Source organism: Leptonychotes weddellii, chromosome 1 (genome assembly GCF_054177405.1).
Source record: "Leptonychotes weddellii isolate Sample4059 chromosome 1, ASM5417740v2, whole genome shotgun sequence".
In the NCBI taxonomy this organism is placed as follows: Eukaryota; Metazoa; Chordata; class Mammalia; order Carnivora; family Phocidae; genus Leptonychotes; species Leptonychotes weddellii.
In genome coordinates, this window is record NC_138369.1 from 4,155,506 (window position 1) to 4,166,290 (window position 10,785).

Genomic DNA, 10,785 nt, shown 5'->3' on the forward strand with positions numbered 1-10,785 from the left:
CTCCCTCAGACAGGCCCCCTCCTCCCTCAGACAGGCCCCCTCTTCCCTCAGACAGGCCCTCCTCCCTCAGACAGGCCCCCTCCTCCCTCAGACAGGCCCCCTCTTCCCTCAGACAGGCCCCCTTCCCCCTCAGGCAGGCCCCTCCGTCCTCAGCGTCCCCCCCGCCGCCGCCGCCCCGCAGCAGACTCACTCCTGGCCAGTCCCAGGGGGCCATCGTGGCTGTGCTGGAGCCGCAGCTGGGTGATGTAGTTGCAGCAGTCGAGGAAGGCCTTCACGCACCGCTCCTTCTCCTCGTGGACGATGAACTGGGCCCTGCGCTCGCAGGGGAACTTCATGGGGTTGTCCCGCATGCCATCCTTGCAGCACTTGCGCACGTCCAGCGGGTACTGGCCCTCTGTGGGGGCACAGACCCCACGTCATGCCCTCAGCCCGGGGCCTTGAAGCAGGAGGAACTCGGGACAGCCCCGCGGGGAGGCCGACCCCAAGGCCAGGCCCTGCCCGCCTCCCTCCTTGGCTGGGGCCCCGTGTGGGCAGGGATCAGGGGGCGGGCAGGGCTCCCACCTTTGTCTAGTCTCTTCTCCATGAGCCGGACGGAGCGGCGGCGCCGGGCGGCTGGTTTGGGGCACTCAAGAGCTGAGGGGCAGGCGGACAGCAAACGGGATGGATTAAGCACCGACCATGAGTCCTCGATGTACTCCTCTCAGTAGCCAAGAGGGAGGGGAGTTGTTGCTCCCATTTGACAGAGGAGGAAACTGAGGCTCAGAAAGCAGTGGCTCGCTAGGTGGTGGCGGAGGCAGGACCTGAACCCGGGGCCGCCTGACCCCAGAACCCTGCCCTCCACCCTGCCCTCCCCGGCGCTCACTTGTCCTCTGGGCCGTCTGCAGGTTTTTGTTGGTCTTGAGGGCCAGCCCCGCGTCCGTGAAGACCCCGGCATAGTCCTTCCCGCTGCCCGCCGTGCAGCCGATGTCTGCCTTCTCCACCACGTTCCAGATCTGCGGGGCCCAAAGGGGTCACGGCCGCGGCCTCCACCCCCTGGCCAACGCGCCCACCCGCCCCTCCGTTCTCGTCCCCAGACCTGTCTCAGAGCTGCGACCCGGCCGTGGCCACGACCGCCCCCAGCGTGGGCTTGTCCATCCGCACTCCCTTCTGCAGCCTTAACGTCCAGCCCACCTGTGTCCGCTCCGACCTCCTTCCAGCCCACGCCTGACCCCCCTTCCGGTGCCCTCCGCAGCGCCACCGCCACCTCAGCCCAACGCCACCCCTTTGCCTCTGCTGCCTTCCACCCGACCGTAGCGGCCGGGGGCGCACCTTGCTCTGAGTCAACTTGTTCTTCTTGTTCAGCACGAACACACCCTTGTCTACCGCCACGAGCCCCACTCGGGCCCCCGGGTCACCCTCGATCTTGAGGATCATCTGCTGTCCAGGCAGGTGTGGCCTCTCGTCCTTCCTGCCACCTTTCACCACCAGCTGTGGGGGGGGGTGGACGGGGGGGGGCAGGAGTGAGGGGTCAGCGCTGCCCAGGCTGGGTCTCGGTCAGCCGAGGGCAGCTGTGGTGCAGCGGGAGCGAAGGCAGGAAGGCCAGGAGAGAGAGAACGTGGGAGCAAGAGAGGCCCCGCCCCGAGGCTGAAACAGAGCGGTGCACGGGGAGCAAGGGGGGGGTGTAGGTGTGGGGTGGGGGAGAGAAGGGGCTGGGAAAGGAGAAGACAGAGGCAGAGACGCTATGACCACCGTGGAGAGCCCACCCGGAAGGCTGGAGAGAGGCAGAGACTGAGAAAGCACTGGCCAAGTGGGGAGTCCCAGGCTGGGTGCAGAGGAAGGCTTGGGAAGCTTACCGTGCCCATACAGGAGTCCTTGACATCCACCCACACGGAATCGGCCACCACCTCCCTCTGGCCCTTGTTGTCAAGGAGTGTGTAATAAGCCACCAGGCGGAAGGAAGGAATGAAGTCCGTAGTGATGGTCAGAGGCATGACGACCAGGTCCTGGCCAGGTTCCCGCTTCTGGCGGCCCACCTTCAAAATCTTCCCTTTGTTCATGATCTGGGGGGAACAAGTTGGTATAAGGATCAGCAAGGTGGGAGGGAGTGGGGCGACCTGGGCTTGGGAGTGCTGGAGAAGCAGCTTGTGGGGGGGGGGGTGGTGCCTGGGATCTTAGGAAGCCACAGACCAAGTAGGTGTAGTAGGTGATGGTCCGCTCCTGGTTGGGGTCTGCTCGCAGGTGGAAATTGACATTGAGGGTTTCCCCTGGCTTGAGCTCCAAGCGAGGCACGGAGAGATGCAGGTAGTTTTTGACGTCGCCCATGGCGGTGTAGGGTTGGGCCTCCATATTCCTGGTGGCCTGTCGAGACTGTGGGATACCATCCTTCTTCGTGCTTACCTGCGCAAGGAAAGAGGGATGAATGCTGGCCCCCCAAAGATGTCCTTGTCCTAATTCCTGGGACCTGTGAATATGGTATCTTCTGTGGCAAGAGGGACTTTGCAAATGGAATTAAATTAAGGATCAGAGGATGGGAGATTGTTTTGGATTATCTAGGTGGGTTGAATATAATCACAATGATCCTTCTAAGATAGCTAAGCAGCCAGAAGGACCCCTAGTGCAGACGAGAACTCCTCTCTGCAAATGAAAACATCTCTGTGTGAATGAAAATATCTCTATATGAGTGACATGATCCCTTTATGCAAATAAAAGGGCCCCACTCTGCAGGTGGCAGGATGGCTGCAGGCAGCGGGCAGGGTCCCTCTGTGTAAATACAGTTCCCTGGCTCTCTGGAATGGGGCCCCAGGTGGGTGAGGACTCACGGTGATGAGCAGCGGCTGCGGGTGCTTGGGTGTGTTCATGGTCAGCTTGGCCACACCATCTTCCTGGGTTAAGGCTTGTGCTTTGGTGCCTGTGATCTCCACGGGGATGTGGCGGGCTGGGGAGCCGTCAGGGTTTGTCACGAACACCTGTGGGTGCAGGGGCAGGTGGAGGGGGTGTAGATGGACCCAGAGACGTAGCCAGTGCTCCAGAGCAAGATGGGGGATTGCAGGACCACCCTGGGTCTCACCATGAGGTCAAAGGGCATGGCTGGTTTGAAGTACTTGGGTGTCTTGGTGAAGTGGATCTGGTAGGGGGAGGTCACGATGGGGATCCCGCTGTACTCCGCCTCCACCATGTCACTGCCTGAGGGGGCCAGCCATGAGGGCATGTTCCTGGGCCACCCCTCCAGACTGGACCCCACCTTCATACCAGGTCTCCCACCGCCCGGACTGGGCCTCCTCTGTCCGACTGGATCCCACCTTCATTCTGGGTCTCCCTCCTCAGCCTGGGCCTCCTCTGTCAGACTGGATCCCACCTTCATACTGGGCCTCCCCCCCCACCCCGACTGGGCCTCCTCTGTCAGACTGGATCCCACCTTCATTCTGGGCCTCCCCGCTGAGACTGGGCCTCCCTTGTCAAGCTGGATATCACTTTCATCTGGATCTCCTCTCTTAGACTTGGCCTCTCCTCTCCCTTGTCAGACTGGATTCCACCCTCATTCTGGGCCTCTGCCCTCAGACTGGGCCTCCCCCCTCAGTTGGGCCTCTGCACTCAGACCAGGCCTCACCTGAGTGCAAGACAACGGTGACTGACACGTACAAGGACTTCCCCACCAAGTCATTTGCTTGGGAGGGGTTCACCCCGTCCAGCAGGACCTTTCGGCTCAGCTTGGCCTCCCCAGTGCCATCTTCTATCTGGGAAGAGGAAAGGAGACTCAGAAAGGGGGAGGGGTGAGGGGTGAGGGTGGGGGAGGGCGGAAGTTCAGAGTGGAGGAGGCTCAGAGGGGCAGAGCACCGTAACACGGGTGAGGGACTGGGCCAGCGAAATCCTGTGGTCACCATCCTGGATCCCAAAGATGACGAAGGCTGTTCCATCCACATTCTTCCCATACAAGAACCTGAGAGGCAAGAGAGTCTCAGGTGCTCCTCTCCTGAAAGGCACGCCTCCCTCCAAACATCCACTCACTCCTCCCGCAGAGCCCCTGGTCCCTCACTTGGTTCTCACCTGGTTCTTACCTGGTCCGTATCTGGTCCCTCACCCAGCCCCTCACCTGGCCCTCACCGGGCTCCACCCCTGGCTGCTCACCTGATCCTCATCTGGCCCTCACCTGCCCCCTCACCTGCCTTCCTCACCTATCCTACCACCTGGCCCCATTCCCAGCCCCTCACCTGGCTGTGATGGTGACCTCCAGGCCCTCTGGGTCATCGATATAGTAGAATTTCTCTTCAGGCTCCAGCTGGACCTCAAAACTGGGCAGCACTGGGGGAAGAGACACACCAGTAGGGCACAGCACTGGGGCCTGGCGCCACGGGGGCCCCCACCCGGACTCCCTCCTCTTACCATATTCCTTCACCTCGAACTCAGCGGAGAAGACCTGCTGCGGGGCATCTTCGTAGTGGACCTCGATTTTCCACTGCCCCATGCTGTGGGGGAAGGCAGGCGAGTGAGCCCCACGTGCCCCCACGCCCTCCCCTGGGATAGGGAACCCCCTCCAGGAGGGCCTGACATACTTGACCAGCTCCGGGATGTTCCAAGACTGGGACAAGATGCCAACCTGGTTTTGAGAAGACAGGGAGTCCTGCTTGATGGGAACACCGTCGGGGGTCTGTGGAGACAGGGAGGGTGTGTCTCTTTAGAGATCAGGCTTAACCCCTAGGTTCTCCTCTCCCTCTCTGTGTCTGGCCACTCTGTGTGTCACGACTACTGGTTTTGAACGTGGACTTGGGTCAGTTGGCCTGGATTCAAATCTCCGCTTTGCCATTTATGAGCTGTGTGACCTTGGGCAAGTTCCTTAACCTCTCTGTGCTCAGTGTGCCCATCTAGAAAAAGGGATAAATAGAACCCCTACTTCATTGGCTTGGGACCTGGTTAATGTAAGCCGGAGGTCACTGTCATCAGTGTCTGTCTGAATACTAACAATAACTAGCATTTACCACCTACTTTGGGCAGGACTCTGTGGTAAGCATTTTGTGGGTGCTGAGCCACAAAGGATTGCCTATGTTCGACTCTTTGACCTACAAGGATAGCAATTACATGTGGTTCGACCAAATCCACATTATTTCATTTGTTGCCAATAATGAAACGTCAGGAGACATCATGTAAACATCTGGCTTTCTGGCTCCTCTTGGAGATTGGGATAATTGTGGATAACGGATTCCTGTTGGTACGAGGCGACATTCGACTGGAACTGGGCCAAGGTTGTGCCATTAGACGTGTGTGTTGGCCGGTCCCCACAAATTCCACTGACCCCCAAAATCAGCTCACGGCTGTCAGAACCTGGTCCCTGTTACCTTTGCATGATTTCAAGAAATGCTCATGATGATTCTCTGAGAAAGACCCACCTCTTCCCTCCCTCCTTCACTTCCTCCTTCCATTTTCCCTCCCCCCTTCCTCCCTTCTCCCTATATGCCAAGCACTTTCTGGGTTCAGGAGATAAGGCCCTGAGCGAACAGATAAAAATCCCTTCCCAGGGGCACCTGGGTGGCTCAGTTGGTTAAGCGACTGCCTTCGGCTCAGGTCATGATCCTGGAGTCCCGGGATCGAGTCCCGCATCGGGCTCCCTGCTCGGCAGGGAGTCTGCTTCTCCCTCTGACCCTCCCCCCTCTCATGTGCTCTCTCTCTCTCTCATTCTCGCTCTCTCAAATAAATAAATCTTTAAAAAAAAAAAATTCCTTCCCATGTGGAATTTAGGTTCTGTGGAGGTGGGGGAGGGGGCAATTAGCAAATGAATAAACCCAACTGTTAGGATGCCAAGAGGAGATGACAAGAAGGGAAAAGATTGTGGTGTGTGTACATTGAGGGGAAGGGGGTGGCAATTTTATAGGAAGCTCAGGGAGGCTTCTCTATAAAATTGGGACATTGGTGACATTTGAGCAAAGACTTGAAGGACGTGAGGGGGGCAAGCAGTGTGGGTATTTGGAGGAAGAGGGTTTTCTGGGTACAGGGGAACAACGTGTGCAAAGGTCCTGGGGCAGGTCCTACATGGCAGTTGGAGCTACAGCAAGGAGGCCCATGTGGCTGAAGCCGAGTGAGTAAGGGGAAGAGAGAGAGGAAGGGAGGACAGAGAGGGGACAGGGCAGGTCGTGCTGGGCCTTGGGGACCACAGGAGGACTTAGGCTTTTACGCCAGGGAGGTGGGAACACCTGGAGTGCTCTGGGCAGAGGAGGACAGGACCTGAGTTGGGTGCTCGCGGGCGCCCTCTGGCTGCAGGAGGCGGAATGAACTACATAGGTTTTATCCGTCACCCCAAACTTCAGATGAGAAAACTGAGGCCCAGGAAGGTGAAGTGACCTTTCTGGAGTCACGCAGTAATCAGAGATTTATCTGGAGCCAGAATCCACATGGTATCCCTTGTATGTCTTCCCTGTTTCCAGGACTCTTTCTGTGTTTGTGGCTCTACACATCTCTTTGCCTTTAGGTCTCTTCAGGTATGCCTTTTCTGGAGTCTCTTTCTCTGTCTCTCTCTATCTCTTTGTCTCTCCCCGAGTCTCTGCTCTGGGCATATCTGGGGCCCTGGCTGGCTGGTACCTGGATGACGACGATAACACTCCGACCCACGGGCAGCAGGCTGTGGTCCAAGGTGAAGATCCGATAGAGGACTGGGAGGTGGTGGGAGAGAAAGAGGACGGTGGGTGAGGCCCTGCCCCTCCCCGCAGCCCGGCCCCTGGCCCTCTCCAGCCGCTGCCCAGCCCCTTACCTGTGGATCCTGGGGTGTAGATGGTCTTGTCTGTCTGGATGAAGAGGTACCCGCTCTGAGGGCTGATCAGCACCACCTTCTCCACCATGGTGGCCCCAAAGTCCGCCTGGATAGTCACGAATCTGTTTCCCCTCTCTGATACTAACTCCTTGTCGGCCGGGATCTAGGGGTGGACCAGAGGATCATTAGGGGTCTCCTTCTGGGCCCCTTGCCCACATCCGGCCCCCAGGCCTTCAGTGGGGCCCACACCTGCCCCTCCTACCAATAGCACCTGCCCAGCACTCCTGGTCACCCTGGTGTGCCCAGGTTGGGAGAGGATGGCTAGTCGGAGAGGGACCAAGGGCTAGAGAGGCGGTAGGGGTCAGAGAGGGGGATAAGAAGGGGGAATCAGACAGGGGGCTCAGAGGACCTCACAGTGGAGAGGGGCTCAGGATAGGAGGGGCTAGTTGAAGGAGGAGTCTCAGAGAGGGGCGGGCTCTGACGTGGGAGGGGCTCAGAGAGGGCTGGGGCATCAGCAGGTGCACCCACCCTGATGGTGACGGTGCTCATGTAGTCATTGGCGCTGGTCAGATCTGTTTTCTCGTTGGACAGCACTTGCTTCTTGGCCGGGAAGTCGTGGACGGTGACCATGACTTCAACATCCTGGTTCAGGTCGTGGGCCTCCAGCACCACGGTCTCCTGGTTCCCCAGCCGCAGGATGTTGGGGGTGATCATGGAGAACCTGCAGGAGCAGGTGGGGGCAGGGGATGCTGTTCTAGGGACCCGGCATCCCAACCCTCACCCACACGTCGGGAAAATCCCAAATCCCCATGCGGTCAGATCTCGAGGCCTTCACTACCGCGGCAGAATCACTGAACAGCACACCCCATGCACCCTAGACCCGCAGACCCCTGGTTGGAGAAACACACGCCCATCACAACCCTGAATTCCACAAACACCCAACTCATGAACTCTTGAACTCACAGGCAGCCCGAATTCATTAACAGCCCAACCCACTGGCCCCTACCTCCACAGGCACCCAAATGCACCCTGAATTCTCCTGAGACCTGACCCCACAAACACCCACTCCAACCTCAGAAGCAACCGTGTTGGGGAAGGGGTCGTGACCACTCACAGGGGCTCCCCCAGCAGCAGGGGGAGGTTGGCCAGCAGCAGCAGCAGGCTGGGGCCTGAGGCAGGCCCCATGGTGCAGGGGCAGTGGAGGGACCGAGGGACTGAGGGATGGAGGGAGAGGATTGGGAGGGAATGAGCGGAGGCTGTTGGAGGCTGCCTTTTATCCAGCTCCTGCCTCCCGCCCCACCCCCGTCCACCTCAGCCCAGCCCACGGCTCCGGTGGCCTTCCCCTCCCTGGAGCTGCCCCAGATTTCTCAATACTATTTCCTAAGTTCTTCAGTCCCTGGGGCCAGCGTGTCCTGAGGTAACTAACCCAAGGGCATGTCCTCCTGCAACATGAACATACCTTCCCTTTGCCATGGCCTCCCTCAGGGTCAAGGCCACCTGGTGAACCTTTCCCTGTTGCACCTACTCTGTGCTGGAGGAACACTGAGGGCCAGAGAGCCCCCCACCCCAGGTATCTGGGCCTGACCCCCAGTCCACTTTGGGCCATGCATTTATTAACCAAACCCTTCCTACGAGTCCGTCTCTATTCTGGTAGCAAGAGTCCTTCATCCATGCTGGGGTCAGGCTGGGGGACAGAGTCCAGCACCGAGGCTCCGGGCCCCATGGATTGTCTTCTCAGTGGAGAAGAACCCTGCTGCTTGGAGGGTCAGGGAGGATTTCTGAGAGGGGGATATTTCAGCTGGGCTTTGAAGTATGTGTAGAAGTTCGCTATGCAGGTGAGCATGTTTTTTAGGGCAAGGGGAGCCTGTACTTCCCTTCACCTACCCTTGTCAGGTGACCAACATGGTCTGAATGACTATGATGATTAAAAAAAAAAAAAAGTCGTGGGGCGCCTGGGTGGCTCAGTTGGTTAAGCGACTGCCTTCGGCTCAGGTCATGATCCTGGAGTCCCGGAATCGAGTCCCGCATCGGGCTCCCTGCTCAGCAGGGGTCTGCTTCTCCCTCTGACCCTCTTCCCTCTCGTGCTCTCTGTCTCTCATTCTCTCTCTCTCAAATAAATAAATAAAATCTTAAAAAAAAAAAGTCGTCATCGAGCAAATTCCCCATTGCTAGCTTTTTTTCTGTCTTACATCAACATTCTCTTAAGATATTATTATTATTACTATTATTATGAATTGCATTTAGTTTTTTTGGTATGAATACCTAATATATTCATATGGTTCAACAGCTAAAAGGTGCAAGGAGGTGTACAGGGAAAAGGTAACTTTCCTTCTATTCCTGTTGGCAAACTTTCAGGTTTCGGATGTCACAGTGCAACCAAATTTCAGGTTTCCTTCCAGAGATATCTCATGCATTTATACATGTTCACGAGTTTTAAAAACAAGTGATCAGTGTTCTCTACATGCTGTTCTTCCTGGTTTCCCTGCCTGGGTTACACCTTGCTTTTTCCTAAACAATATCCCTTAGAGATTGTTTAATACCAGTGCCAAAGAGCCTCCTTGCTCTTAGAGGCAACTGCCTCACCTTGCATTGTACAAAAGTAACTGGCCTCTTCCCCGTGGACAGACTTCCATGGTTACAAGCCATGTTGTCTCCAGTGAGTAATCTTGAGCCTGCATCACTTTCCAGTTCCGACACTTATTAGTGGTAAACTTTGGGCACCTGACTAATAACCACTCTGAGCCTCAGTTGCCCCATGTAAATGAGGTTATAAATAGCACTCACTTCACAGGGTTGTTATTGCCATGAAAGGATGTAACCCTGTATCAAAGGTGACTCATATGGATCCTATGGATCAGGCTAGAGCGTAAGGGCTAGCGTGAATAATCTCGCTAGATTTTGCTGTCTTTCCCTCCATAACTGTTTTGATTTACATACTTGCTGACCCTGCAGGAAATTGCTGATTTCCCCACTGCCTCGCGACGACAGCCTGTTGGCAAAGCTTTGCATTCTTGCCTCAGTATCATTTTGACATGCATCTGTTGGATTCCCAGCAAGGCTGTGCATCTGGGGGAAGGGGTGTGTGAAGTCCAGGGCACAGGAGGCAACTGATGGGGGGATCCTGATCTCTGAAGGACTGGTTTCCAAAGTCCCAAGGAAGGGGTTAATGGGGAACTCAGTGAGGATTTCCTGTAAACCACGCTCCTTTCCTGGCCATGCTGGCATGCCTGGAGTCAGGGGAGGCGGGCAGAAACAGAGCAAACTTGGCCCCTGTCTGCTTTGATTGCGACACCCCTTCTTTGGAAGAAAGGGGGAGAGTGCAAATGCCTGCTTACTGTCCAGAATTGAGAGTAGACTTCTGAAACAGGGGAGGGGGGGAGAGGGGAACCTGCTAGGATCTCCCAACCCCCCATTACTCCCTCTCTTCCCCTCCCCACCCCCCAAACCCACCCTATTTCCTGGATTCATCATAGCCTTAAACATTCGGGCTCTGTGGCTTGACCATCTTGGGCAGGTGTTGCTGCTGGCCTCCGCCTCCCTGTGAGCCTCGGTGTCTTCTTTCTCAGAGTCTCAGTTAATCCTGCTCAACGATGGGATCAACGGTAGTTCCTGCTGTTTTTTTTTTTTTTTAAAGATTTTATTTATTTATTTGACAGAGAGAGACACAGCGAGAGAGGGAACACAAGCAGGGGGAGTGGGAGAGGGAGAAGCAGGCTTCCCGCTGAGCAGGGAGCCCGATGCGGGGCTCGATCCCAGGACCCTGGGATCCTGACCTGAGCTGAAGGCAGACACTTAACGACTGAGCCACCCAGGCGCCCCAGTTCCTGCTGTTTTGTCAATGAAAGGTGCTGAGATGCTTCGGAACCCTGGGCTTACAAACTTTATGCTCATGGTGGTGGAAGTCTGGGAACGATCCTGTCCCTGATCTCTAGGAAGTGACCAGAGGGACGAAGGCAAATGCAGAGCAGGGCCTGCTAGGAAGGAAAGAATTCTTTGAGGCTTCTTCCTGGGGGTGTGCATTGGTGCCCAGAAGTGTGGGAGAGGGATGGCAGGCAAGATAAGCCAGCAGG

At 56.8% G+C, this 10,785-nt stretch overlaps 1 protein-coding gene across 1 annotated transcript in view; it reads right to left on the minus strand.

The window, feature by feature from the left end:
* The window catches only part of C3 (complement C3), a 33,710-nt gene extending 25,737 nt beyond the window's left edge, over positions 1-7,973 (minus strand). Inside the window, exons 1-17 of the mRNA XM_081807908.1 lie at positions 7,830-7,973; positions 7,244-7,436; positions 6,716-6,878; positions 6,547-6,617; positions 4,530-4,624; positions 4,360-4,442; positions 4,188-4,278; positions 3,814-3,916; positions 3,587-3,713; positions 3,047-3,162; positions 2,799-2,945; positions 2,167-2,376; positions 1,833-2,039; positions 1,309-1,467; positions 863-992; positions 562-633; positions 191-394 (exon numbers count right to left, since the gene is read on the minus strand). Of these exons, the coding sequence (XP_081664034.1) occupies positions 191-394; positions 562-633; positions 863-992; positions 1,309-1,467; positions 1,833-2,039; positions 2,167-2,376; positions 2,799-2,945; positions 3,047-3,162; positions 3,587-3,713; positions 3,814-3,916; positions 4,188-4,278; positions 4,360-4,442; positions 4,530-4,624; positions 6,547-6,617; positions 6,716-6,878; positions 7,244-7,436; positions 7,830-7,900 (2,242 nt within the window). The 5' untranslated portion in view covers positions 7,901-7,973. The remainder of the gene's footprint in view (positions 1-190; positions 395-561; positions 634-862; positions 993-1,308; positions 1,468-1,832; positions 2,040-2,166; positions 2,377-2,798; positions 2,946-3,046; positions 3,163-3,586; positions 3,714-3,813; positions 3,917-4,187; positions 4,279-4,359; positions 4,443-4,529; positions 4,625-6,546; positions 6,618-6,715; positions 6,879-7,243; positions 7,437-7,829) is intronic.
* Between the last annotated feature and the right edge of the window lie 2,812 nt (positions 7,974-10,785).